The 24,172-nt window shown below is 40.2% G+C and overlaps 1 protein-coding gene across 7 annotated transcripts in view; it reads right to left on the reverse strand.

Annotated features, from left to right (window-relative positions):
- The window catches only part of LOC107136416 (amyloid beta precursor protein), a 239,009-nt gene that overhangs the window by 20,242 nt on the left and 194,595 nt on the right, over positions 1-24,172 (reverse strand). For all 7 annotated transcript variants that reach the window (XM_048803538.1, XM_048803537.1, XM_048803536.1 and 4 more), the window contains one exon: positions 3,536-3,757. In XM_048803538.1, the coding sequence (XP_048659495.1) occupies positions 3,536-3,757 (222 nt within the window). The remainder of the gene's footprint in view (positions 1-3,535; positions 3,758-24,172) is intronic.

Consider the following 24,172-nt stretch of genomic DNA (forward strand, 5'->3'; position numbering starts at 1 on the left):
AGAAAATTAAAAAAAAAAAAAAAAGCAAGCTACTATGTCCCAGCCACTCTTCCAAGAGCTTCTCATGCTGTCTCACTTAAGGCACACACCATCCCATTGAGCTGGGAATGAATATCAACCTTGTTTTACAGATGAGGTGACATCTAGGGAGGAATAAGTAACTTGCCCACAATCACAGAGCAGAGCTGGACTTGAAGCTCAGTTTTCATCCTTGGAGAGTGTGGAGGAGGACTTAACTCTTCCATGAGATGGTGGGGAATGTGGAAGTGTTTTTGGATGTCACTAGACTAGGGAAAGAGAGGATGCTATGGGCATTTGGTGGATGGGGTTGAGGATGTTAGGTGCTGTACCCAGGACAATGTCAACAAATCTCATACTCGGTGTGGGTTTCAAACTTTCCACTCCTATTGTGGGAGTTCATGACAGCATGAACCAAACTGAATTTTATACATAAATACCATGCATTTTTGCAGCTTTTAATATAATCTGGATATACCAGAGGCACACTATTGGGTAAATTGGGGAAGACTGATTTATTCAGAACTTTCCCAAGAATTATTCAAAATTTTGGAAAATCATGTTGCTGATGCTTCTGCTGTTTATGGACCCTGATTGCTGAAACAGCTCGGGGTGTAAGTTTGCAGCTGTATTTGCCACATCTGTAGGGGACAAACAACCTACTATGCCATTGTTTCTAGTTGTTGGGTTTTCAGCACAACAATGTGAAACACGTATTTTTACAATATTGATTTTTTTTTACCTAAACCATGCCAATTTTATTTAAAGATTAACTGTGGCGGGCCAGAGGTGCAGCTCAGTGGTAGAACCAGTGAATAGCATGGCTGAGACCTTGGGTTCGAGCCCCAGCACCACAAAAAAATTAAAAAAATTGTTGAGGAGGTTTTTTTCAAAATATTTGTTATAAAAGGGGTGCTGGGTCTGATAAAGCTGAGATTGGTAAATCAGGACTCTGAGATCTTAGGTACTATTGTCTCTTAGTGTTTTTTTTTTTTTTGGTGGTGGTGGCACTAGAATTAATATTGGAACCAGGGCCATGTGTATGCTACAAGCACTCCACCACTGAGATCTGTCCTCAATTTCTTCCAATACTTTTATATGAGAGTCTGCTGTTTGCCAAAAGCAGATCTTTATTTAATATATCAGCTTTGATGAAATCTGGCAATTAACAGCTAAATCTGCTTTGGTTCAGAGGGACTGATGCAAAGACTTCCCACCTGAGCACACTGGCAAGACCCAAGGGCTGCAGTGTATGAATGTGTGTGTGATTGTGTGTGTGTATGTGTTTTCTGCACTCATGTACAGTCTGTCTCCCAGGATGGATGCCACAATGAGTGGGTATTAGCAAACAGAGCCAATCTAGTAAGCATCTGGTTTCTCATTTTGGAAAATGAGACTGTACATTCTTCACAAAAATTCTCATTCGAGGTTGAATAATGAGGGTTTTAAATGGCCCAATTGTATCTACTTATGAAAAATGATACAACCAGTACTCTAGCAATAATATAATTTGATAAGGAAACTATTCAGATCTTGGGTAACCAAGTGTTCTTAAATTATTTTGTTCTGTGTGAGTAGGAATAATTTTAATATGTGATAAAAACTTTATTTTTTAGAAATGATGGTAGAATGTGATGGACATCATTATCCAAAGTACATGTATGAAGACATGAATTGGTGTGAATATACTTTGCATACAGAGATATGAAAAATTGTGCTCTACATGTGAAATATGAATTGTAATGCATTCTGCTGTCATATACAAAAAATTTAAAAAACCGTTTATTTCTACACTATATCTAACATTTCTGTTTATATCTGATGGTAATATTATAAGGTAACTTTTTTTTCAAATTGAGGAAACATACTGGAGTGATTATTCATGTTGTGCACATAGCCTATACAAAGATTTTCTGCAGTAGTTCTTTTTTAAAAAAATGCTTGTCAAGTGTGCTTAAGATATAAAATTGGATTTAGATTTACTGAGGACCACACTGATCTACTTTATAATAACTGTATCATAAATACAAAAATATCATCAAAGTTTGCTACTTTTCAAAAAGAAAATCGGAGGTAAAATCCCATTGTGTTCTTGAAACACTTGTCATCATTATTATTATTTTTAGGGAAAGTTTTCATATGTTTGTGGTTTTGCACTTCTAATCATGCGAAAGTGATGAAAACAAACTAAAAGATGCTCTTTCCTACACAAACAGTTCTGCTAAGAAACACCTGTGGCAAAAGTATATCATCTAGGTGCACAAATATGTTGATGGAGAAAACCCTTGATTCTCAGAAAAAATGTAGAGTAATGTGCCCCTGAATACGGACAGCTGCCATAAATTTAAATTGCTAAACAAATTTATTTAAATCTTAAGGAAACTTACATTTTATTTATATGTGGTCTTCTATTTTTGCCTTTAACATTTACTGCAATTTGAATTCCCATGTATGAATAAATAGCCAGCAAAGACTATCTTGGTGCCTGTCAAGTTTCCATTATGCAGCCCATCAAAAGAGACAAGTCTCCCTAAATGCTCCTCAGGTGCTGCATGAGCTACCAAACTATATTAGGCGAGGCAATGTCCTCCACCTGTTATCTTTGGTAGCGGGCATTCTAGCCCACTATTCCGTAAACACAAGCTGAAAATTGTGCTTTCATTCCAGAACCAACAAAATAACTCTTAATGAGAAAGTGTTTTTTAAAAATTCCTATCAAAAATTGCCATTCAAGAAGTTTGTTTCCTGATGCCTCAATTTCCTTATTTGAAAAACAGTCATTAAAACAATATATGGTATATAGTACATACTCTGTGTATCCACACATTATATATAATATATAATTTTTTGAGATGGGGTCTCACTATGCTGTCCAGGCAGGTCTAGAATTCCTGGGCTCTAGTAATCTTCCTGCCTCAGCCTCCCGAGTAGCTGGGACTACAGGTGTGAACCACCATGCTCAGCTCTATGTGCTTAAGAAGAAAATGGGGAAAATTAGTGGAATGTCATTGCCACACATTTTCCAGATAGAGAATAGCTTCTTGAATAATATATGTTTTTAAAAGAGTAGTAACTCCAAGGATAATACTTCCCAGAATATAAACTAGGGTCCCTGGGAAACAACAGGCCTTTTTTATTCAAAAGTGTTCTATGTAACTATAATCATCTCCTGTTGTTACCCACAAAATGGGACTGTTTATTTGCTTCATAAAGAATAAAAAAAATGTAAAGAATAACTTCTTGCTATTAATTATAAATGTAAAAAAATAATTCAAATCTATCAATGTAATAAAGATATATTATTTTAAAGACATAACAATTCCTAATGTTTATTTCTGATTCAAAATAAAGTTAAGTGACACTATCATTACCTCAAAAAAAAAATCACCACTCAAACACATGAAAAAGATTTCATGTGTGTGCTTGTACACACCCACCTACGTGAGCAAACATATGCACACTTATCTACATTCACACACATCTTGGGATGCTTCTGTTCCCTCTTGGGGACTCTTACCTTCATTTTCGGTATTGGCCGGCACAGAGTCCACCCCAAAAGGATGCCACGGCTGGAGATCATCCAGGCTGAACTCTCCATTCACGGGAAGAAGCTCCACGGTGGTTTTCGTTTCAGTCAAAGACGGCATGAGAGCATCGTTTCCATAACTGATTCTTGGTTCGCTGATCATGTTGGCCAAGACGTCATCGGAGTAGTTTTGCTCTTTCTGAAGCAGCTCGTCTAAACAAAACAACCATCTCCTTGGTGAGTAATAAGGATCATAATGGCAGTAGGAACAGCAGCTCCTGTCCAGCGAGGCAGACCTGGATGTCATTTAGACCCACCCTCTGGGTACTGTTATCTCCATCTAACAGATGTGAAAACTGAGGCACACGGAAGGTAAGCGACTTATGCAAGGTCACAGCTGGCAAGTGCCTTGGGTGGGATCTGAACTCAAAGAGAAGGGCAATTGGCTGCTATTCAATGGTCACACCACTCTCCTAGAGGTGAAGGATGTCAGGAGCTATGCTTCCATTCCTTCTCTCTAGAATCCAGTGATCACAAAGGAATCAACAGTGCGCTTTGGTGTGGTGTTTGGGACAGTGTTGTGGTTTGGATCTGGAATGTTCACCAAAGGCTCGAATGTTGAAGGCTTGGTCCCCAGTGCAGCAATGAGCACAGGTGGGGCTTTTGGAAAGTGATTAAACCATGAGGGGTCTGACCTCTGGACTGAGTTCATAGCTGAATTGACTATTGGGAGGTGGTAAAAACTATAGGAGGTGGGACCTACGTGAAGGGAATGGGTCCTTGGGGACTATATCTTGATCCTGGTCCTCCATCCCTTCTCTGCTTTCTGGCTGCCGTGAGCTGACCAGCTTTCTCTGTAACACCTTCAACCGTGATGCTTGTGCCTTGAAGCCAACTGACCACAAACTGAAAGTTTTGAAACTATGAGCCAGAATAAACTTTCAACTTTGAAGTAGTTTTTCTCATGTATTTTGTTACAGTGACAGAAAGCTGACTAACACAAGAAGAGTGTCAGCAGCTGGTAAACTGCAATCTATTTCAATCCAAAGGGCACATCTCATCATTGGAGACCCTGAGGAGTCTTCCTTGAACATGTGCATGGATAAGAAAAGCATTACAGACCATTGGTCTGCTTTATTCTGAAACATTTTTCATCATTTTGTCTTGAAAAAGATCTGTTTCCTTAAATGCTCTTCAGGTGCTGCATAATCTACCAAATTATTCTGTTGTATTTTTAAAAATTAGAAACCCAAAGATGCATGCCATATGACCCAGCATACATGTCATTAACAATGATCATTATTAAATAGAGTATTTCAAACCGATCACTGGTTAGTATTAATGTTGGAGAAAATGAAATCAGATTTAAATTTGATACGTAGCATTTTACTACCGTACTTCAAATTCTTCTTTAACTTGACAAAACCCTTAGAATTTATCTGAAAAATTAAAACTCTGTTCAAATAGACCCATTAAGACAATTTGATGGGATAGCATTAAAGCATACGATTAATATCCTTCCATAGAATCAGTTTTATTGCAAGAGATTATGTAAAATGATAGAATCCACAGCAAATTAGTCCTTTTGAAGTCTAATTTGAGTCATAATATATACCTATTCACTGTGGCACAGTTTTAAAATTCAATATTTGATGCTTTCAATGACCTTTCCCTTACAGATAAAAGGTCCAGATTACATTTCCTCCAACTTTTTCAAGTCTTAACAAAGTCATAGGTAATGGGTAAAAACTCAGCCAATATCTGTTTGAATAAATTAAATGGGCTTTTAAAATATATAAATCGTATGCTTGTGACTGTCAAGCATTTGCTATCCTGAAAATAGGATGTCCTGGAAGAATCATTGGTGCTAATACATCCATTTCAAGAGAAAATGAGGGAGCTTGGTTCCCCTGGGGCCATGTTGTCATTGGTGTCTTTGTGGTATTTACTATTGATTACCTTCCTCCTGCACCTGGAAACATTCTCTGTCTTGCACATACAATACTAAGCTTCTTCCCTATAATGTCTCTGAATAACTCTCCAGGTTCCTTTTTCCCCAACCTCTTGGTCTTTATTTTCTTCTTGTACACTTTCTACAATTCTCCCCTTTGGAAAACTCAACCTGCTTGGAAGTCTCAGTATCTCCTACCTTTGGATGGATCTGAAATGTTTTCCCTCAGCTCTGTCTCCTCTCTCCCACTCTGTATAATTTCCAAGGTTTGGTGGATGTGTTAACTTAGACCTTCCTCCTGATTCATGAACTTATTTGGTATAGAACTGTACTCAGGCTCCTGCCTTCCCATTTTCTAATCATCCGTGACTCATACTCACCACTACTGGCAACTTTTAAATTTCATTTCCAAATCCTCTCATCTACATTCCATTTGCTTTTCCACAGCCCTCTTCCTTGGACCAGGATTAATTTTTGCCTAAATAATTATGACAAGTTTCCTTATTGTCTACTATGGTCTGAATGTCCCACAAAATTCATGTGTTGGAACTTATTCTCCACTGTGGTAGTACTAAAAGGGCCTTTTGGGAAGTGATTAAGTCATGAAGGCTCCCCCCCATAAATGCTTAATCAGTGCCTTATAAAAGGGCTGGAGGGAACTACCTCAGGACCTTTTTAGCTCTCCTATTCTGTCATGTGAGGACATAGGGTTTATTCCTGTAGAGGGTGAGGCACTACATGGCATCATTTTGGAAACAGAAAGTCTAGGCTCTTAGCAAACTCAGAACCTGCAAGTGTCTTTTTTTTTTTTTTACTTTTTATTTTTTGGCACCAGAGATTGAACCCAGATGTGCTTAACCATATCCCCAGCCCTTTTTATTTTGAGACAGGGCCTTGCTAAGTTGCCGTGGCTCGCTTCAAACTTGTGATCCTCCTGCTTCAGCCTCCTAAGCTGCTAGAGTTAATGGGTGTGCACCACCGTGTCCCCGGCAGTGTCTTGATCTTAGACTTCTAGTATCCAGAATAGTAAGAAATAAATTTCTATTTTCTATTACTGAGTTTCAGATATTGTTATAGCAGCACAAACTAAAATACTGCCCTTGCTACTAGTTTTTTATTCTTATTTGTTCCCTAGATCTTTCCCTAGTAATGGGAATGGTTTTTCCCCACTTCAGTGGGTCCTCATTTCCTTCTGAATTGATCCAACTCCTGGGCCAGACACTGGAGGCCCTCTTGATCTGAGCCCACTAACCATGTGCCTGTTAGTCCCCCTTTGACACCATCCCCCAGGCTGAATAGTGTAGGTTACCCCCAGAGGGAACCATGTAGTCCCACCATGACAACTTTGTTCTTTGTGCCTGTTACCTGGAAAGCTTATCTCTGCTTATCTAAATTATATGAATTCTTAATGCCCAGGTCAGACACCCTCTCCCTTTTGACTCTCCTCTCAAGCTAGGCATTACTAATCTTACAGGACAAGAAACTGAGGCTGGGACAGATGAACACATCTCTTCAAGATCCCATGCCAGTAAGCATCAGTGCTGAAATCCAGGTCCTAGGCTGCACTTAGCCCCTACTTATTTCCACCTCCCCTGATATCAGAAGAGGAGTTCAATCTTCGTCTCATCATTGGGTTGCTCATTTACAGAGTAAATGAAGAAACCAGTCATGGTGTCTGAAACCAGAATGTTCCAATGTCTTTAGTAATGTCTTCTGCTCCTGTGGGGTTGTGAGTCGACATAATCACCACCAGCCCTGTGAAATGGTTATTGCTTTTGTCCGTCCAGAAGTCATTTCCCAAATGGGCAGCTGGAGGAGGGGGACCCTGTGTCTACCTTAGCTTTTGGCAGCAAAAAAAGGCAGGGTAGGGAATCATCAGAGACTGTTATGGTTTAGATACGAGGTGTTTCCCAAAAGTTCATGTGTGAGACAATGCAAGAAGGTTTAGAGGTGAAATGATTGGGTTATGGGAGCCTTAACCTAATCAGTGCATTAATCCCCTGATAGGGATTAACTTGGAGGTAACTGAGGCAGGAGGGTGTGGCTGGAGGAGGTGGGTCAGTCGGGGCATGCCTTTGGGGTATATACTTGGTGAGCTGAGCTTGGTCTCTCTCTCCTTCCTGGTGTGATATCGTGAGCTGCTTCTCTCCACCACACTCTTTCACCTCGATGTTCTGCTCTACCTGGAATTAGCTATCTGTGGACTAAGACCTTGGAAAACATGAGCCCCCAAATAAACTCTTCCTCCTCTAATTGTTCTTGTCAGGAAGTTGTAGGGACCTTTTCCTCTTTTATCTCTTATACATTGGCAGGAAATTTCCTCCAGTAGGCACCAAAATGCCAACTCCCCTGATTATGAGTTTTCCTGATTCATTATATTCACATTCAGAAAATTTAAGTGAAAGAATGAAATATTCAATAAAAGTTACATTTTTAGCTGAGCAAAAAACACTTAACCATTCTTTTCAATCAGAGGTACCAAATAGCAGAAATCTATATTCCTTTCTTAACAAAGGAGTTTTAGGGAAAAAACATCCCTGGCTATATGATTTGGAAAAATAAAGTCAGTGTGATTTTAAGGAAAAAAAAAGAGGTGAATGTGATGGATTACTCCTAGTTGGGGTAGGCTTCAATTGTGTGCTCATAAAATGTCTAAGTCAGTCAGCAACTCTTGATATTATCAAGGGCTCAAGATTTTACCAACAGTAAATGCACTGGTGCTGGGCAATTGCTCCTGTGATCAAATATGCAGAGCCTCTATGATTATTTCATTGTTCATTTTGAGTAGGACTTCATCTTTGACTCCCACGGCGAAGCTAACCACCTTCTACTGCGATGGTGGGCCTGATGGATTGTCCTTTTATCTGAATTAATTTAATATTTTATTACAATGCTTTAATGGCCTACATTGGGAATTTCCAAAGCTTTTAAGCATCTACATTTGCCAACTGTTGTATTAAACTGAAGGAGTACATTCATTTTCCCTCACTGTAATTTTTTTCCTTTCCTTTTTCCTAGAAGCTTTTATTGCTCAAAATTGCAGCAGTTACTTCTGGAGCCAAATATACCCAGATACTTGAGTTTTGCATTGTAAAGTAGAAATATTTCACTGAGTTCAATGATGGTAATATTTAACCTTTTGGTTTAAGCAACAGAGATAATTTCAAATATTAAGACATACAATGAACCCCATCACTTTGCTCTTTTAAAAGTGCTCTGAGAATGTATTTAGGTATACTTAGAGTAAATAAGAAAAAGAAGAACCCCACCACTTAGCTATCATTGGAAATATTGAAAATGTTTCAAAGAAAGTAACATCAAAAGAGACAGCAGTGATTTCACCTACAAGTGGATGAACTAATTCTGTTTTTGTAGAAGCAACAGATATCCATGATTGTTCATTTTGAGACAAATGACTTAATAAACAAAAGGACTGCTGAATAAGAAACAGATGAATTCTACATAATTCATCTAATGTTCTTTTAATGATCAACCCACTGGCCAAACTCCTTCTAAAAATTCAATGGCCACATTTTAGGTTTCTAGAAAATAAAGTTTATTGACATTGTGTCAATCTAAATTCTCTTTTTACATGCTTCATAATTCCTTGTGATTACTGAACGACATCTCAGCCTTTCTACTGTAAAACATGGCTGGTCCAAGGTCTGGTTTGGAGACCAGTGATCACAAGGTCCCCAGGCTTGCCATATTTTCTTTTGTCAAGGATTGATCTGTCATTGCCAGTATAATTTTCATTTTGATTCTTCTGTGGAAAGAATTTAGGTATACTTATTTACTCTAAGTATACCTAAATACATTTTTGTGGAAAAATATTTATCTCTACCCTCTATGCAAAACTCAAATTTCTTTTAGATCTTGTTTCACAGGGGATTCTCACAATCCTTATCATTTAAATAGGTATTTACTTACCCATCTGCCTGAAAGGACTGAGGATCACACCCCACACACTCCATAATACACACCATCCATCCTAACACAGCTGCACTGAAGTATTTTGTAAAAGGGATGTAATTTTTCCCTATCAAGAAGTCACTATAAATCAACTGTCATCCATTCTAGGCATTCTGCCCACACCAGAACTATGAGATCAGATTTAATTTTCCAATCAGAGTTTTCTGCATGTCTGATTCTTGGCTTGGCATATTACTGCTATGCTGTTTATCTTATTTAATGTCTCCATGGCCTCTGAAACTCCTTAAGCTTGTATTCCTCATCCATAAAATTCTGGGCTGTTGGTTGGGTGGTCTTTGTAGTTTCTTCACATAAATCCTGTTATCTCAACTCCTGCCATGTGAGTGTCCTCTGTGTGTTTGTTAAAATGCAAAATTTCAGTTCTCAAAATCTACACATTAATGAGACCCCCAGGTGACTCTCATGCATGCTACCATGAGGGGACCTACTCTCCACCATGTTGACTACAACATGAGATGTTCAAAGGCACCACTAGGCCATGACCTCAGCTACCCCTCGATAAAAGACAAAACAAACCTAAGAACAGAACATAAAGATAAAAACGGGTATAAAAAATGATCATGGACAAAAAAGCAATACTTCCAGAGGAAATTTCACCTCCAAACACTTTAAAGTCTTGTTCTGAGAACCAACACACTGATGTCCTGAAGCTATCATTCCCGGTTGTGTTTTTGTACTCGAAAGCCACAGGAAAGTCTGATCGCCTTCTTCACCAGACCACTTTTAAAGGCAGGAAGTCACATATCATCAAGAGCTAGGATGCATTCAGGCAACAGGTCAGTGTCATACAGCATGACACTTAAAAGGGCATCAGAGGGGGGTCACATGTCACCACGGGGCTCTTCCCAGAAAAAGAGCAGCTCTCCCCCACTGAAGACACTTTCAGCAGACCAGTCTGGCTGATAAGTTGATTTATTACAAAGTAGGAACACACCAAAGGTTCAGTGGAGAAGAAGCTGTTTGGTATGCTGAACTGGAGATTCTCTCTAGGGTCTTCAAGTGATTTGTGCACGGTGGGGGTGTTTTAATTAGTCATCTGTGATGCTGTAGCTATGTTGTGATGCAACTGAGACATGCTATGACACATTAAAAGCAAGAGACAACTGACTCATGACATCATCCATTTCTATGGCCTTTCCATATCTATTCATCAGCTCATTTGATACCTACAATGATCTTTAGGTTGGGAGTACCACCCTGCTGAGCACAGAATAAACAGACATCCATCCTGAGAAGTATGTTTAAAATTAGTAACTGGCATATGCCTGTAATCCCAGAGGCTCGAGAAGCTGAGGCAAGAGGATAGGGAGTTCAAGGCCAGTCTCAGCAACTTAGTGAGGCCCTAGGTAATTTAGTGAGACCCTGTCTAAGAAGGGCTGAAGGTGTGGCTCAGTGGTTAAGCACCCCTGGGTTCAATCCCTGGTGCCCACCTCCCCTTCCCCACAAAAAAAAAAAAAGTAACTGAAAGAACTGGTGTCTCCCAATTTCTAATGCAACCTTGTCATGAAAATTCCATTTGACAGAAGACAAGGTTACTTTACACTGATTAGGAACTAACACTTTGGAAGCATCACCCCACACATCCACCATCACAAATACCCCAACTTTTATACCTTTTTTTGATAGTTTTGAGAGGACGAATTTGATTTTATATATCTATTTTTCTCTAGATATATACAGAAAAATAGATATGAAAACACTATGGTAAAAGAGGTTAAAGTCATAGTCTGAGAACTTCTTGAGGGTATTTGAGCAGCAAAGTTAGGTGAGAAGAGCATCACAGCCAGGTGAGGCTCCTTCCTTTAACTGTGTGAGGCCTTCCCAGTCACTTCCATCTTCACGGTCGGTCCGTCCTCAACGTGTCTCTGGAAACACTGCCTCACTCTTCCTTAGAGTTCCCTTCCTCAGAAGATGGGTGGAGGACGGACGACAGCCACGTGAACTCCCTGCCTCTGTGTTTCACCAACTCCAAGTCACATTTAAAAATCACTCAGACTGACTTGAAGCTGCTGCACAGTCCATTTATTCTATACTCAATCACATAAAATATCATTTTTTTTGTTTTAATCCACAATATAAAAATGTAGTGAGTAGGACAGTTCAATGGCTGAGAGTGAAACAGGATCCTTTTCCAAGTTGGGGAAAAATTTTAGACATATTATCACAAAATAATGCTGTCCCACAAATCCAGTTTTTATCTTGACCTCCGGAAAATTAGGACACTCCTCTTATTTTTAGCCACATATCAATCCGGAAAATCTCCCAGAGTTAAAATTCAGACTCCATGTCTAAATCTGGATTTATTTTTATTTAGCAGCTTCCTGACTACAAATCTTTAAATGGGGCATGCTTTGTCCACTTATGGCAACAAACTGTCCCTGGAGGGGACACAGACAAGGCTGCACATCATTCGTGATAATATTCCTTACTGCAAATGACATTTTTCCTGAAATATCATTTGTCTGGCTTAGACTGAAGGTAAGGAAAGAGTCCTGTTTCATTTAGGACAAATTTCCTTTTGGCTTTCAAACATCAAACAACTTCTATCTACCAATGGCATCAGTCAGAAATCAAGATAAAAGCCAGCCAGGCTTCCTGGCATCTCAAAGCAGATTAGAAGGCTTCTTTTTCACATTTCCTTATGGAACATGTGCCAATGTCCTGATCTTATTTCCAACTACATTAGGGGGTCTTAATCCCATGTGGGTGGTCAGCAACCTAAAATCAGACTAAAATGCAAGTTTACACACTACAGAAATAATCTCTGAAAATACATTGTGCTGAGATTGCAATTCTCATATAGACTATACAGATGTCTTTGTTTTGTTGAAATTAATCAAGAATTTAGGTGAAAGAGCCATTAGGTGTGCAACTCACTTTTTAAAATGAAGGGATTTTTACATAGCATTTTTGGATTATTTCTGTTAAGTCTGAAATTTTATTAAAATAAAAACAGTGCTGTAGACATTACTGTACCTCTATGTACATATCTGGATGGTTTCCTATGGTTAATATATAGTGAAATTGTATCACATGGGCCCTTAATTTAATCTAATACAAACTGCACATTCTCTGCAAACAAAAACCAAAAAACGAATGATATTTTCATGCTTCATATCCTTTAAAAACAAGAAAAGTCTTTCGTATGGTCTTCATTCCAAGAATCAGTTCTCTCTTCACATGCTAGAGGAAAAACTGGCTATCTTGAGCTAGTTGCGAGATGTGCATTTTTATGGCTGAGCTAATGGAATTTTAAGGAAATTATTATGTGGCTTTCTTTCTTCAAAACTGTCCTTAACCTCTGCAGCAAAGCTATGACTTCACTGTGGTTTATATCTATTTATGTATAAAGGAATCAGTTGATACTAATTACAAGAGTAACACACATTCAGTGCAAAAAATGTAGAAAAAAGCAATAACAAAAACTCATTTGCAATCCCACTACCAGAGATGACCAAGAGTAATTATATTTTGTTAAATGTATTTATCCTTTAAGGAATTGTATTTCATCTCTTCCCCATTCTCATTTTGTTATCTATGTTTTTATTTTATTTTTTGTACCAGGGATTGAATCCACGGGTGCTTAACCACTTAGCCACATCCACAGCCCTTTATTATTTCGAGATAGGGTCTTGCTGAGTTGCTGAGGGCTTTGCTAAGTTACTGAGGCTGGCTTTGAACTTGTGATCCTCCTGTCTCAGCCTCCTAGGCTGCTGGTATTACAGCTGTGCGCCATTATCTCATTTTTTTCAGTGTGGAAAATAAAATTAAATATATTTTGAGGCTACTAACATGCAGATAGTATTTGGAATTAGGATTATTAGATTTGAGGATGCAGAAAGATGGGTTCATGATGAAGAATTCTCCAATTTCCTGCTTCAGCAATTAGTTTCCAGTTTTTTGTGAGGCTCTTTTGCATACTTGGTAGTTTTCTGGAGTGGTTTTTTTTTTTTTTTTTTTTGGTTGTTTGTTTTTACTTCTAAGTTCTTTATTTCTTTTAAAAAAGGCTAATGCTTTTTAGTGTGGACAAAAAGAGAGTGAGCAGGGCTGGGGATATAGCTCGGTTGGTAGAGTGCTTGCCTTGCATGCACAAGGCCCTGGGTTCTAAAAGAAAGAATGAGGGGGGAAAAAAAAAACCTCAAAAAAGTTTTTCTGTGCTTGTGTACATTTTTTATAAATGCTACGTCATTCAGAAGCCTGTATACAATGTGAGCCCAGTGTCCCCTGGTCCCTTCTTTGATGGTTGTTGGGGTGTTTTGGGCATCAATCCATAGGGGCCCCTTTTCTCTATCTGAGCTCTGCCCCAATTAAGAGAGCAGGCAGAGAGAGATTAAAACATCACCTTTACTTCTGATAAAGGCCAGGTCCCTACTGGCCCACATGATGGTTTCTTTGGGGAGTGAGTCACATGAAGGGCAGACACTCAGCTTATTCAGCTGCATGTGGGCTGGATTTGACCTCCAACTTGATCCTTTGGCTGCACAAGACGAGGGAGGGAGAACCGGCCATGCAAGACACACTCATAGCACAGCTGCAGAGAGCCGTGCTGGCTGTAGATGCAACGCCAGGACGAGTACTGATTGGTGGTCACTGGGTGGTGTCCCTACAGCTCTGTCCTGTAGGCTCCGCATAAATGTGCCTCTGCAGTGGTCCTGTCTGATCAGTACCCTTTCCCACCGTCCAGAGAAGTCTGACCAGGAAAAAGACATCTCGGTGTGCACCAGAGCAGATGAATGAAATGGAAAACGTACCTCTCCCAAAAGACAGCCATCACTCGGGGGGTGTGAAGAAAGCACATTCTAACCGCTTTATGTTAATAAGTGATTAATTGATAGAATTTTACACTATAAAGCATACAAAAATTGGTTAGCATGGATGGTGAGGTCACATCAGAAAGGCTTTCAACATCCACACATAGTTAATTTCTTAGTTAATCTGAGTGTCCCTCAAAGAGCTTTAGAGATTTATGCTGATAATTGTAAGAAGAGGTAAAAGTGTAAGATTAGGACAGATACCGATCTCTTCACGAGGGGGGATGGGCTCCTGTTCCTAGAGACATCATCTTCCTGTACAGGATAGCTCATTCGAAATGACAATTTATGCAGGTAAAAATCTAAACACATCCTCTGTGCTTTTCCACACAAAACTCTCTCCTGTGAGCAATTCTAGGCACAGCAGTGGCTCTCCATGCTGCAGATTATTCATGTGCCCCCTTAATGATATATGGGGAAATCCAGCCTGGAAGTGGCAGGAGCTTCGCATCTGGGACTTGGCAATGGATGGCAACATCTTTTTAGGAGGGTATTCACAATGCACAGGCGTGAGAGAAGCCAAAGGGACCCACTTTAAGGAAAAGGATATGGGACGAAGGAAAGTCAAACCACTTTATCATTAACTAGGAGTTCATCCATTCGTTCACCTGTTCAGCAATCCTAACATCTTCTAGGTGGGTGTTAGAAATAATGTCTTTTTTTTTTTTAACTAAAAGAACTCATGCTTCAGAGAAAAAGAGTGGCAGAAGAATAAATCCTATAGAAGTGTTATGGTCGGAATAACAACAGAGTGATAAAGAATTGAGATTGAGTTTTGGGGCTGGGGGTAGTGATTATATGATCTGAAGCTGAGTGTCCCTCAAAGGTCCACATGTAAAGGTTTGGTGCACAGGTGGAGCTATTGGGAAGTGGTAGAACCCAGATGTGGGGCTAATATGGGGCCCTTGAGTCACTGGGTCTGTGCCCTTAAAGAGGACTGTGGGACCATGGTCTCTTTCTTTGTTCCCACATGTCCTCTTGCCATGAATTGCTGTCATCCACCACCAGGGGTCAAACCATTGGGGCCACCTGATCTTGGACTCTTGACTTCCAAAACTGTGAGATACATCAACATTTTCTTTTTCTCTTTATAAAGTTGATTGCCTCCGGTATTTTGTTGTAGTAAGATAAAGTTGATTAATACAGTGATCTAACAGCAGGACCGAACAGGAAAGAGACTGCCATCTTAGCAGACACAGGTATGTGTATCATGGCACAGAAGACAGGCTGACCAGGGCTGCTGGGTCATGGGAGAAGGGAGAGGGAAGGCAGCTTAGACACTGCAAGGCTTTCAGTGGGACATCCAGAGGGCAGAGGAATGTACTGACCTGTACCATGAGTATACTATGAGCAAAATCACAGACTAGAAATTTTACAGGCCAAGTGATCTGTGATCCATCAACAAGTAAAGAAAAGAAAGGAATGGAGGGGAAGCCTGGGGTTTATAAGAGACTTAAAAGACATGCGATCATTAAAGATGGGCAAGAGGACAGCGGGTGAGGATACACATGAGAGTGACAGAGCCAAAAGATGTTTAGGAAGTGGCACAAGGAACGGCAGTGGGTGCTTGGGAGGTGGTGGTGGTAGTGGTGGTTGGGTGGCTGTGACTCGAACAGGGCAGATACACTACCAGGAGAACAGGCACTATTCTAATTCTTGACCTGCCCTTAGTCTATGCAAAGAGCAAACATGGGGGAGAAAGACAGGTTCGATTTGGACGTGCTGAGTTTGTGAAATTCCTGGACATTGCGACAGATGTCTTGGAAGTCACTGGAAATATGAACCCAGAAAACCCACACCCAGGTTGAAACAGCCCACAGGGAAGCACCAGAATATAGACAGACAGGTGTTCTCCTGATGTGAGAAAAGGGGGAGGTGCCCCTCATTAGATTAGCCCAAAGGGATTTATCTGATATTGAACAGTTCCACCCACAGTGAAGTGCCACGTCCTTGCTGGAAATTCTTCATAATATCCAACTACAATGTTTCACACAATGAAATCATGAGTGGCTGTTAAGAAGTCTAGAGTGAGTAAGGCATTTCTTACCCAAATAAAGAGTTACGGGTCTTTTCTTTTAAATTAAACCATTTTAATATGAGCATTCATAAGGTAATAGATAGCAACTTTACTATTTTTCCTTTTCCTGCCGAGAACAAAGGAGAAAATTGTGTAGGAGGTGAAAAGTCCACCTACCCTTTTTATTGATCTGATTTTAGAGACTCGTTCCCTGCAGATGATGATGAAGGGAAAAGGGGTGTGGTGTCATGCCGCAGTCTGGCTGGGCACAAAATCAAGAGCCACTCAAGCAGGAACAAACTTTATTTCCAAAACTCCCGCGAATGCCAGGCACACAGCCTTCTCCAGGGACACACCACACCAACCGGAAATCCCTCCTCCCGCACTTCCCCAACCAATGGGAACTCTCCATGAATCCCCGCAAGAGCTCCAAAGTAGCAGGCCGAGTAGGACAGCATGGGTCTAATATCCAATTGAATACACATCTTAACATAACTATTATCATCTCAATAGCTTGCTGGCATCACCTCTCAACCAAAAATGCCATGAGTCATTCCTACTCGGCTATGGCTCTCAGCAGTGTCAAAGAGGCCAGTTCTGCTTGAATTATCTAGAGAACCTCAAATCCTGGTGCTTACAAGATGTGCTCCATTAGACATGATGTGAGTACCCAGCTGGCCACTCCCTCACTAAGAAGGGACAACATCATTCCCTAAACAGTAAAACAACTATTTACATAGGATTAGGTGTTCTAAATAATCTAGAGACAACAAAGTCTATGAGAGAATGTGCATGGGTTATATGCAAATACTACTGTCATTTTATATGAGGAACTTGAAGATCCATGGGCTTGGGGATCTCTAAATGGGTCCTGGAATCCATCCTTCTGGACACCAAGGGATGAGTGCCTGGCTTTTGGGCCTCACATGAGAGAAATTGCTCCAGTCTCTTCAAACCATTTCTAAAGTCCACACTTCCTAGCCTCAGTGCAAGACCTCATACAAGTTCTTTCTGATATTGCTCAAAATGTGCACAGAATCCCAGCAATTTATTTTCTTAAAAAAAAAAAGAGTTACTTTAGAATACTGTTTTCGGGACAGCACAGTTTACCTTTCCTTACCTCCTGCTCTGCTTTCAAAGCATTTCAACTTGAAACTAAAAAAAATAAAGGTAACTACCTTTCTTTAAATACATAATATTAAAGTGCAATCATCTTCAATAACGTGTAATTAATGTACTTAAAAGTTTAGAATGCTCATAATTACCATAGTGCTCCAATGTCCTTCTATAAAAAATAGTGTAAGATATAAGCAATATTTATTCAAATACACTTTAAGCTTCAACAATGAATTGAAAAATGATTCACATTACAGTGCATTTATACATGTCTTTTCATCTTCTGAGTATGGTAAACACTAATTAATCCTGGCTAATTAAAACAGCCATGGTATACAAATTTACTCATTCATCTGCCTAAAGCAAAGAAGCATTTAAAGCTTTTCACAATTTGCTATCAATTAAATATGGAACTAATTTTTTAAAATGGAGAGGTCACAGATTCATGATACGTAGTTCTTCGATTTAAATTCAATAGTGTTTGAGAAAGAATCTTAGACAACATTTCAGATTCTCAGAAGTAAAGGGAAAAGAAAAAAAAAACAACCCACAATTGTCCCTACAAACGTTAAGTCCTAATCCTGAATGCCCACAAATATGACATATGCAACTAGTGTCTTTGCAGATGCTATCAAGTTGAGGCCATGCTGGAGTGGGACAGCTCTTACGTCTTACTAGAGGAAACACACAGAGACAGAAACATTGCAGGTGAAGAAACATGCTGAGTGAAGACAGAGGTGAGGACATGAATGGTGAATCTACAGTCCAAAGAAAGGCCAAGGACAGGCAGAGGCAAGAGAATGCAATGGAAGAGATTCTCCCCAGAGCCTTCAGAGGGGAGGTGGCCCTGCCAAGGCCTTGCTCTCAGACCTCCAGCATGCACAATGTTGACAGAACACATTTCAGACAGTTTAGGCTTCCTGGATTATGGTGCTCAGTCACTAGAAAACCAATACACTGCCTGTGCAAATGGGTTGTACCTATTTGCTGGTAAGACAACCCTTTCTGGCTAAAACAGACACACTGGAGTAGAATGTGGTTTTGTAGTGAGCTTTATTCAAGGCTCGGATTAGATTAAGAACAAGGAGCTCTGTAATCCTACAGTCCAGTGTGGCCCCATTAGCATAGAGTTTTCCCTCCGAGCACCAGGAAGCCTTTCTGTGAGTGTAAACATGCCCTCCTCTCAGGTCTGTTCCTCTCCTCCATGCCCTTCCGCAGGGAACATTTCCACTTTCCTTCCTTGACCATCAGTGGCTGAGTGTCTTATCCTGAGAAGACCAAGAGAATTTTGGATGCTAGTGTCAATTCCTAAACTCAGCAATAAGGTAGAGGGGCCTCCGTTTCTTACACACTGTAAAGATAGAGGTTAGACATCTACATTCAGTGAAGTTAGGATGACTGGAGTAGTCCATAAAATCTAGCGTCATTTCCTCTCCAAGAAGCCAAAAGCCAAGCTGTCCTTGTCAACATGATGTGTGGCAAGTGCCTGGTGGGTCTCAGGTTTCACTTGCCCAGAGTGATCAACACCGCCATCTCTGAGCCAGAATGGGCTGGCCGTCATGTTTGTGTCTAGCAACTACTGGACTCTGGATTACTGGAGTAATCCATAAAATCTAGCTTATCGATTCAATTTAGGGTTCACATTTGGCAAATCGGGTCTTAACAAAACAATTTCCAGTTGTCTACAGTTGTACTTTTATTTTGATATGAAATCTGGCTGGTTGGACTTGAATAGTTTATAAAATGAGTGTTTAGTAGCAGTATCTAGGTTGTTTGTGACCCTTTGGCTCAGGACATGAGAAAGCCTGTTTAACGGCACTGGTTGTGTGTTGTCATGCTCTGCTGTCATACAGTCTAGTCTGCCTAGGTTTACCACTGTGAATGTCTGGCGTCAGTCATTCAGAGACAAAGAGAAGAGGGTAGGTACATTAGCTTAAAAGACGTTTTAAAAATCGGTCAGACCCTTCCATGCCAAGTAAACGCTCTAGGATGGGAAGCTCGTAAAGGCTGCCAAAGGCAAACCTGGTGTTTTAGTCCATTTTGCACTGCCATAACAGAATATGGAGACTGGGTAATTTATAAAGAATCGAGATTTATTTGGCGCAGAGTGCTGGGGGCTGGGAAGGCCAACTGCCATGGTGCAGGCATCTGGCAAGGGCCTCTGTGCTGCGCTGTAACATGGCCAAGGGCAAGGGCGCACGTGTGAGATGAGAAGAAAAACCAAACAGAACCCATCCTTTCATCAGGAGTGCACTTGGGCAACCCTCAACCCTCTCCTGTGATCCTAAGGCTCCCTCAGGACTCGTTCATCTCTTAAAACCATGATCGCAATTAAATTTCAACATGAATTTTGGAGGGGACATTCAAGCCATGTTACCTGGCTCCAATGGCTTAAGGTATAGAAGCAAGGCAAGAAAAGTACCTTTCATGGTCTCCCCTGATTTTTTATTTTTGAATATAAAACTCATGTGCAATAAATAGATAATGGTTGAGGAACGAGGAAGGGGAGGTAGACTGCATCTACTGAATGCAGGATTTAGTCAACTGTCATGGGCAGAAGTGTATCTTCCCCAAGTTCATATGTTAAAGTGACTTTATTTGGAGATAGGGCCTCTAAGGAGGTAATTGATATTAAAGGAGGTCATAAGAGTGGGACCATAATCTAGAAGGACAGCTGTTCTTATAAGAAGGGGAGGAGACACCAGAGATCTTTCACTTTAAGAAAGGACTTGTGTGGGGTTGCTGTTGTAGTTCAGTGGTAGAGCGCTTGCCTAGCATGTGTGAGGCACTGGGTTCAATCCTTAGCACCACGTACAAATGTATGAAGGCATTGTGTCCATATACAACTAAAAAAATTTTTTTTAAAAAGATAACACAAAGTGGACATTTGTAAATCAAGGAGAGAGGCCTCCCCAGAACCAAGCTGCTAGCTGGCACTTTGCTCTTGAATTTCCAACCTCCACCACTGTGGGAAATTCAATTTCTGTAATTTAAGCCATTCAGTCTATAGAATAACTAAATACCACAGACTAAATAATTTTTTTTTTTTTAAAAAGGAGAGATTTATTTAGTTCATGATTCTGGAAAGGCAAGAGCAAGCAAGGCTCCCACATCAGGCCAGGGCCTTCCTGATGGATCATGCCACAGCAGAGGGGGCCTCACTTGTGAGACAGAACAAGCATGCCAGCTCAGGTTTCTCTCTTCTTAGAAAGTCACAATATCACCATGAAGGCCTGACCCCATGACTTCCCAAAGGCCCTGCCTCCAAATGCCATTTATAGATAAATCTGAGGACTAAGTCTCCATATGAGTTTTGGAAGGAACAACTCAAGGACCATGGTACCACCCTAACCCACTAATCCACCCATCTAGTCATGCCCAGAGGAAAGAAAGCACAAAGGTCAAATTGGCTTTTCTTGAGGGATTCTGTTTTCTTTCTTCTTCTATTCCATTTTGAAAAGGTTACAGCTGGAAAGGATCAGAGTGGAGTAAATCACTTTGTTCCCGTGGGACGTGCAAGGAATTTCTCGAGCTTCTCCTTTATGGAGATGACAGGGCCATGCTCTATTTCAGATGTGATGATCCATTTCAGATTCTATGTCTATTTCAAATCCTCATTTTAGGATTTGAAAACATACTTGAAACCTGGAGTTTTTCTTCTTCTTTACATTTTAGGATCTTTCCCCAAACCATTCCAAGTGCTTTCCTCTGCTATCTTGTTTCACTACAAGTGGAGGGAAAAATCTAAATGACAACTTCCCCACGTGTCTGGAACATTTCCAATTGTGTAGTCGATTTGCCTTCAGGACAAAAGAGATGGTATATGATTTGTACTCGGATTCACTAAAAGACAATTTAAGAAGCAATGGAGTTTAATTTGCACTCCTGTACACCCCGCAAAATACATACAGAATTGCAAACACAGTTGCCTCTCAGGACTGGCAAGTGGAGTTGGTACACAGCTTATCTTTTCTGGGTAATTTTTTAGCCATTCTCTAAAATGACACATAGTTCTTGACTTAACCACAAGGCCGTCTGACCACCACCCAAGATTAAGCTTTCACTGTTTGTCATTTTCAACGTTGACAACTCCAGGTGTCTTGTCACTTTATCCTTTCATTCACATTAAAATAATATCACTGGATTTGAAGAGAGGCTCGATGGATAATTTTCTTTAAGTAAAATGCCCACACCAACGACAGAAAGTTCCAAATTCAAAATAGGTTTCCACTGAATGTGTATGGAGTTAGCACTATCGTGAACTTAATAAGTCATAAGTTGAAACATCAAAAGTCAGTGCTAGAAATTCACACAGCTAATTTACCAAGATGTACCAATTTTCAGTGTTTGCTCTTCTTCCATGTTCAAGAGAAATATAAATAGGTTCTAAGTTTCTAAGAGTCTTTCTGTTTTTGCTATTGCATATAAACATGAGTTTTAAAAATCTGAATGTTGAAGAATCACTTGGAGAGAGAAGAAAAATGCAGATCTTTGTAGTGTGGAGGTGGGGCCCAAGAATCTGTGTTTCTAACAAGCATTCCTCCAAACTATTCCACTTTCCTTGGCTCCTGGTACATACAACAATAACTTCCAGGATAACAATTTCCATAGAGAGTGAATTTTTTTCATAGAATTCTAAATGAGCTTTTCACATCCAGGTCCTACAGCAACCAAGCTGAAAATACAATTATCTGCTATTCATCTGTCTATGGAGTGAAAAAAAAAATGCACAAAAAATGCAGGGACCAATAAGGCAGGAAAGAATGCTCTAGGAACAACTAGAGCCAGAGAGTCAACAGCACCAGCCCTGCTCGTGGTGGGTTCCAGGTAAAGGACACCATATCTGAACATCCAGACTCAAACTTCCATTGAGGGCCCCCAATTCTGCTCTCACATAACTGATTTTTCTTTTTAAAGGAAAAGCATCTGATATTTTCATGCCCCAGGTATTTAAAAGACCTATTTTGACTTCTGAAGAGCTTTGGCAAGACACAAGGGGGCCCTTGAGTCTCAACCATTTTTAGAACGTTCAGGCTCTGATTCTGATCAAGCCACTTGATCACTCAGGAGCCTTAATCTGAAAACAGTGAGGGTACCACTCCACTTTCATGTTCCCTGGAAAAGCTCTTGGCTGCACAGCAGAAGCAGGTCCATGCTGAATGTGAGAAAGAAGCCAGCTCTTCCTTTCACAGCAAAGAGATCCAGGGAGCAAAGGCTCCCTCACATTTTCATACCCTGTCTGAATTACAGCTGGATGTCACGTTTATCAAGACAGCACAATTAGGCCATCCCACCCGCGCTCCCTTAATGACTGTTTTAGGAATCCACAGTTAGTCTCACCTTAATTTCTAACCTATACCTGAAGGAAGTACTTCACACTTTTGGTACAGGAAACCTTCTCACTTAAGATGGAAACAAGCACTCAACAGTTAAGATGTTGGTTTTCTGCCAAAAGGAGGGAGAGAAATGAAGCAAGGACATAGTCTGCTTTCTGGCAAAGCCTTACTACTGGGTGACAAACACCCTTCCTTTAAGCTCCATCTATTTTCTCCTTTTCTTGAAACAGCTCCCACCCCCCACCCCTCTTTTGTCATGGTCACCGACATTGCCAAGAGCAGATTGGAAACTGTCCAGATTGATTCTTAGCAGAAATTGTGGGACTATTCCTGTTCTTATTAATATCCTCAAAACACTTAAACTGCATTGGTATGCTCTGCGTGTTTTCAATACTGATTGATTAAGAATATTTCTAATCTGAATATCTGAAATGATCTGAAACTTCCAGAACATTTTGGTGTCAGACTTTTGGATTAGAGATGATCAACCAGTAAAGTCTAGGCAAAGGTTCCAAAATCTCAACTTCTCATGGCTGAATAATACAAATCCAAACACAGTTTTGAATGATCACATTGGCAATCTTAAAAAGTCTTCATACCTTCTCAGGACAAGCATAGGTGGACATGTTCGTTTTTCCATTGGTCAGTTTATGGGGGACTGTGTAACTTCCTGATAAATTGAATGTGCAGTCCTTCCTAATTTAGCACCACATTCCTACAGGTGCACAGGCACTTCTGTTTGTCACTGCATACTCTTTAGTCCTGTTTATTTTTTTCATGAGCATTGTGACCTTTAAAGTGACTACCAAGAAAGAACAAATGATGGGCTACAGACCCTGGTTCTTCACAGACTCCCGTTTTAGTGTTTCTTTCTATCTCTATCTCTATCTCTCCCAATATCCTTAAGATTTTAGAGAAATTACAGTATGCAACGTTGACTAGAAATACTAAATTTCTAGAAACTTATGTGGAAGTTGGTTGAAGTCATCAGCCTAAATGATCCGTGAATGTGTTAATCTGTTTCTTTCCTGCAGGGACTATACTCCATCGTAACCCTTAGAGCATGCAATTTCTATATAATCCTGTAAAAAGGAGGTAACTATCTTCCTGTTCTATTTATTAGGGTAGGAGATGTCAGTTAAAATAGGGTTTAGAACTGTGAAATCAACAACACTAGGGATGAATGTGTTAGTCAGCTTTCCATCACCATGGCACATCACCTGAGATAAATCAACTTAAAAGGAAGAAAGATTTATTTTGGCTCACAGTTATTTTATTTATTTTATTTTGGCTCATAGTGCATCATGGTAGGATCTTGTGGCAGAGGAGCTGCTTATCTCATGGCAGGCAGGAAGAGAGAGAGAGAGAGAGAGAGAGAGAGAGAGAGAGAGAGAGAGAGAGAGA

This window comes from Marmota marmota, unplaced genomic scaffold (genome assembly GCF_001458135.2).
Source record: "Marmota marmota marmota unplaced genomic scaffold, marMar, whole genome shotgun sequence".
Taxonomy (NCBI): Eukaryota; Metazoa; Chordata; class Mammalia; order Rodentia; family Sciuridae; genus Marmota; species Marmota marmota.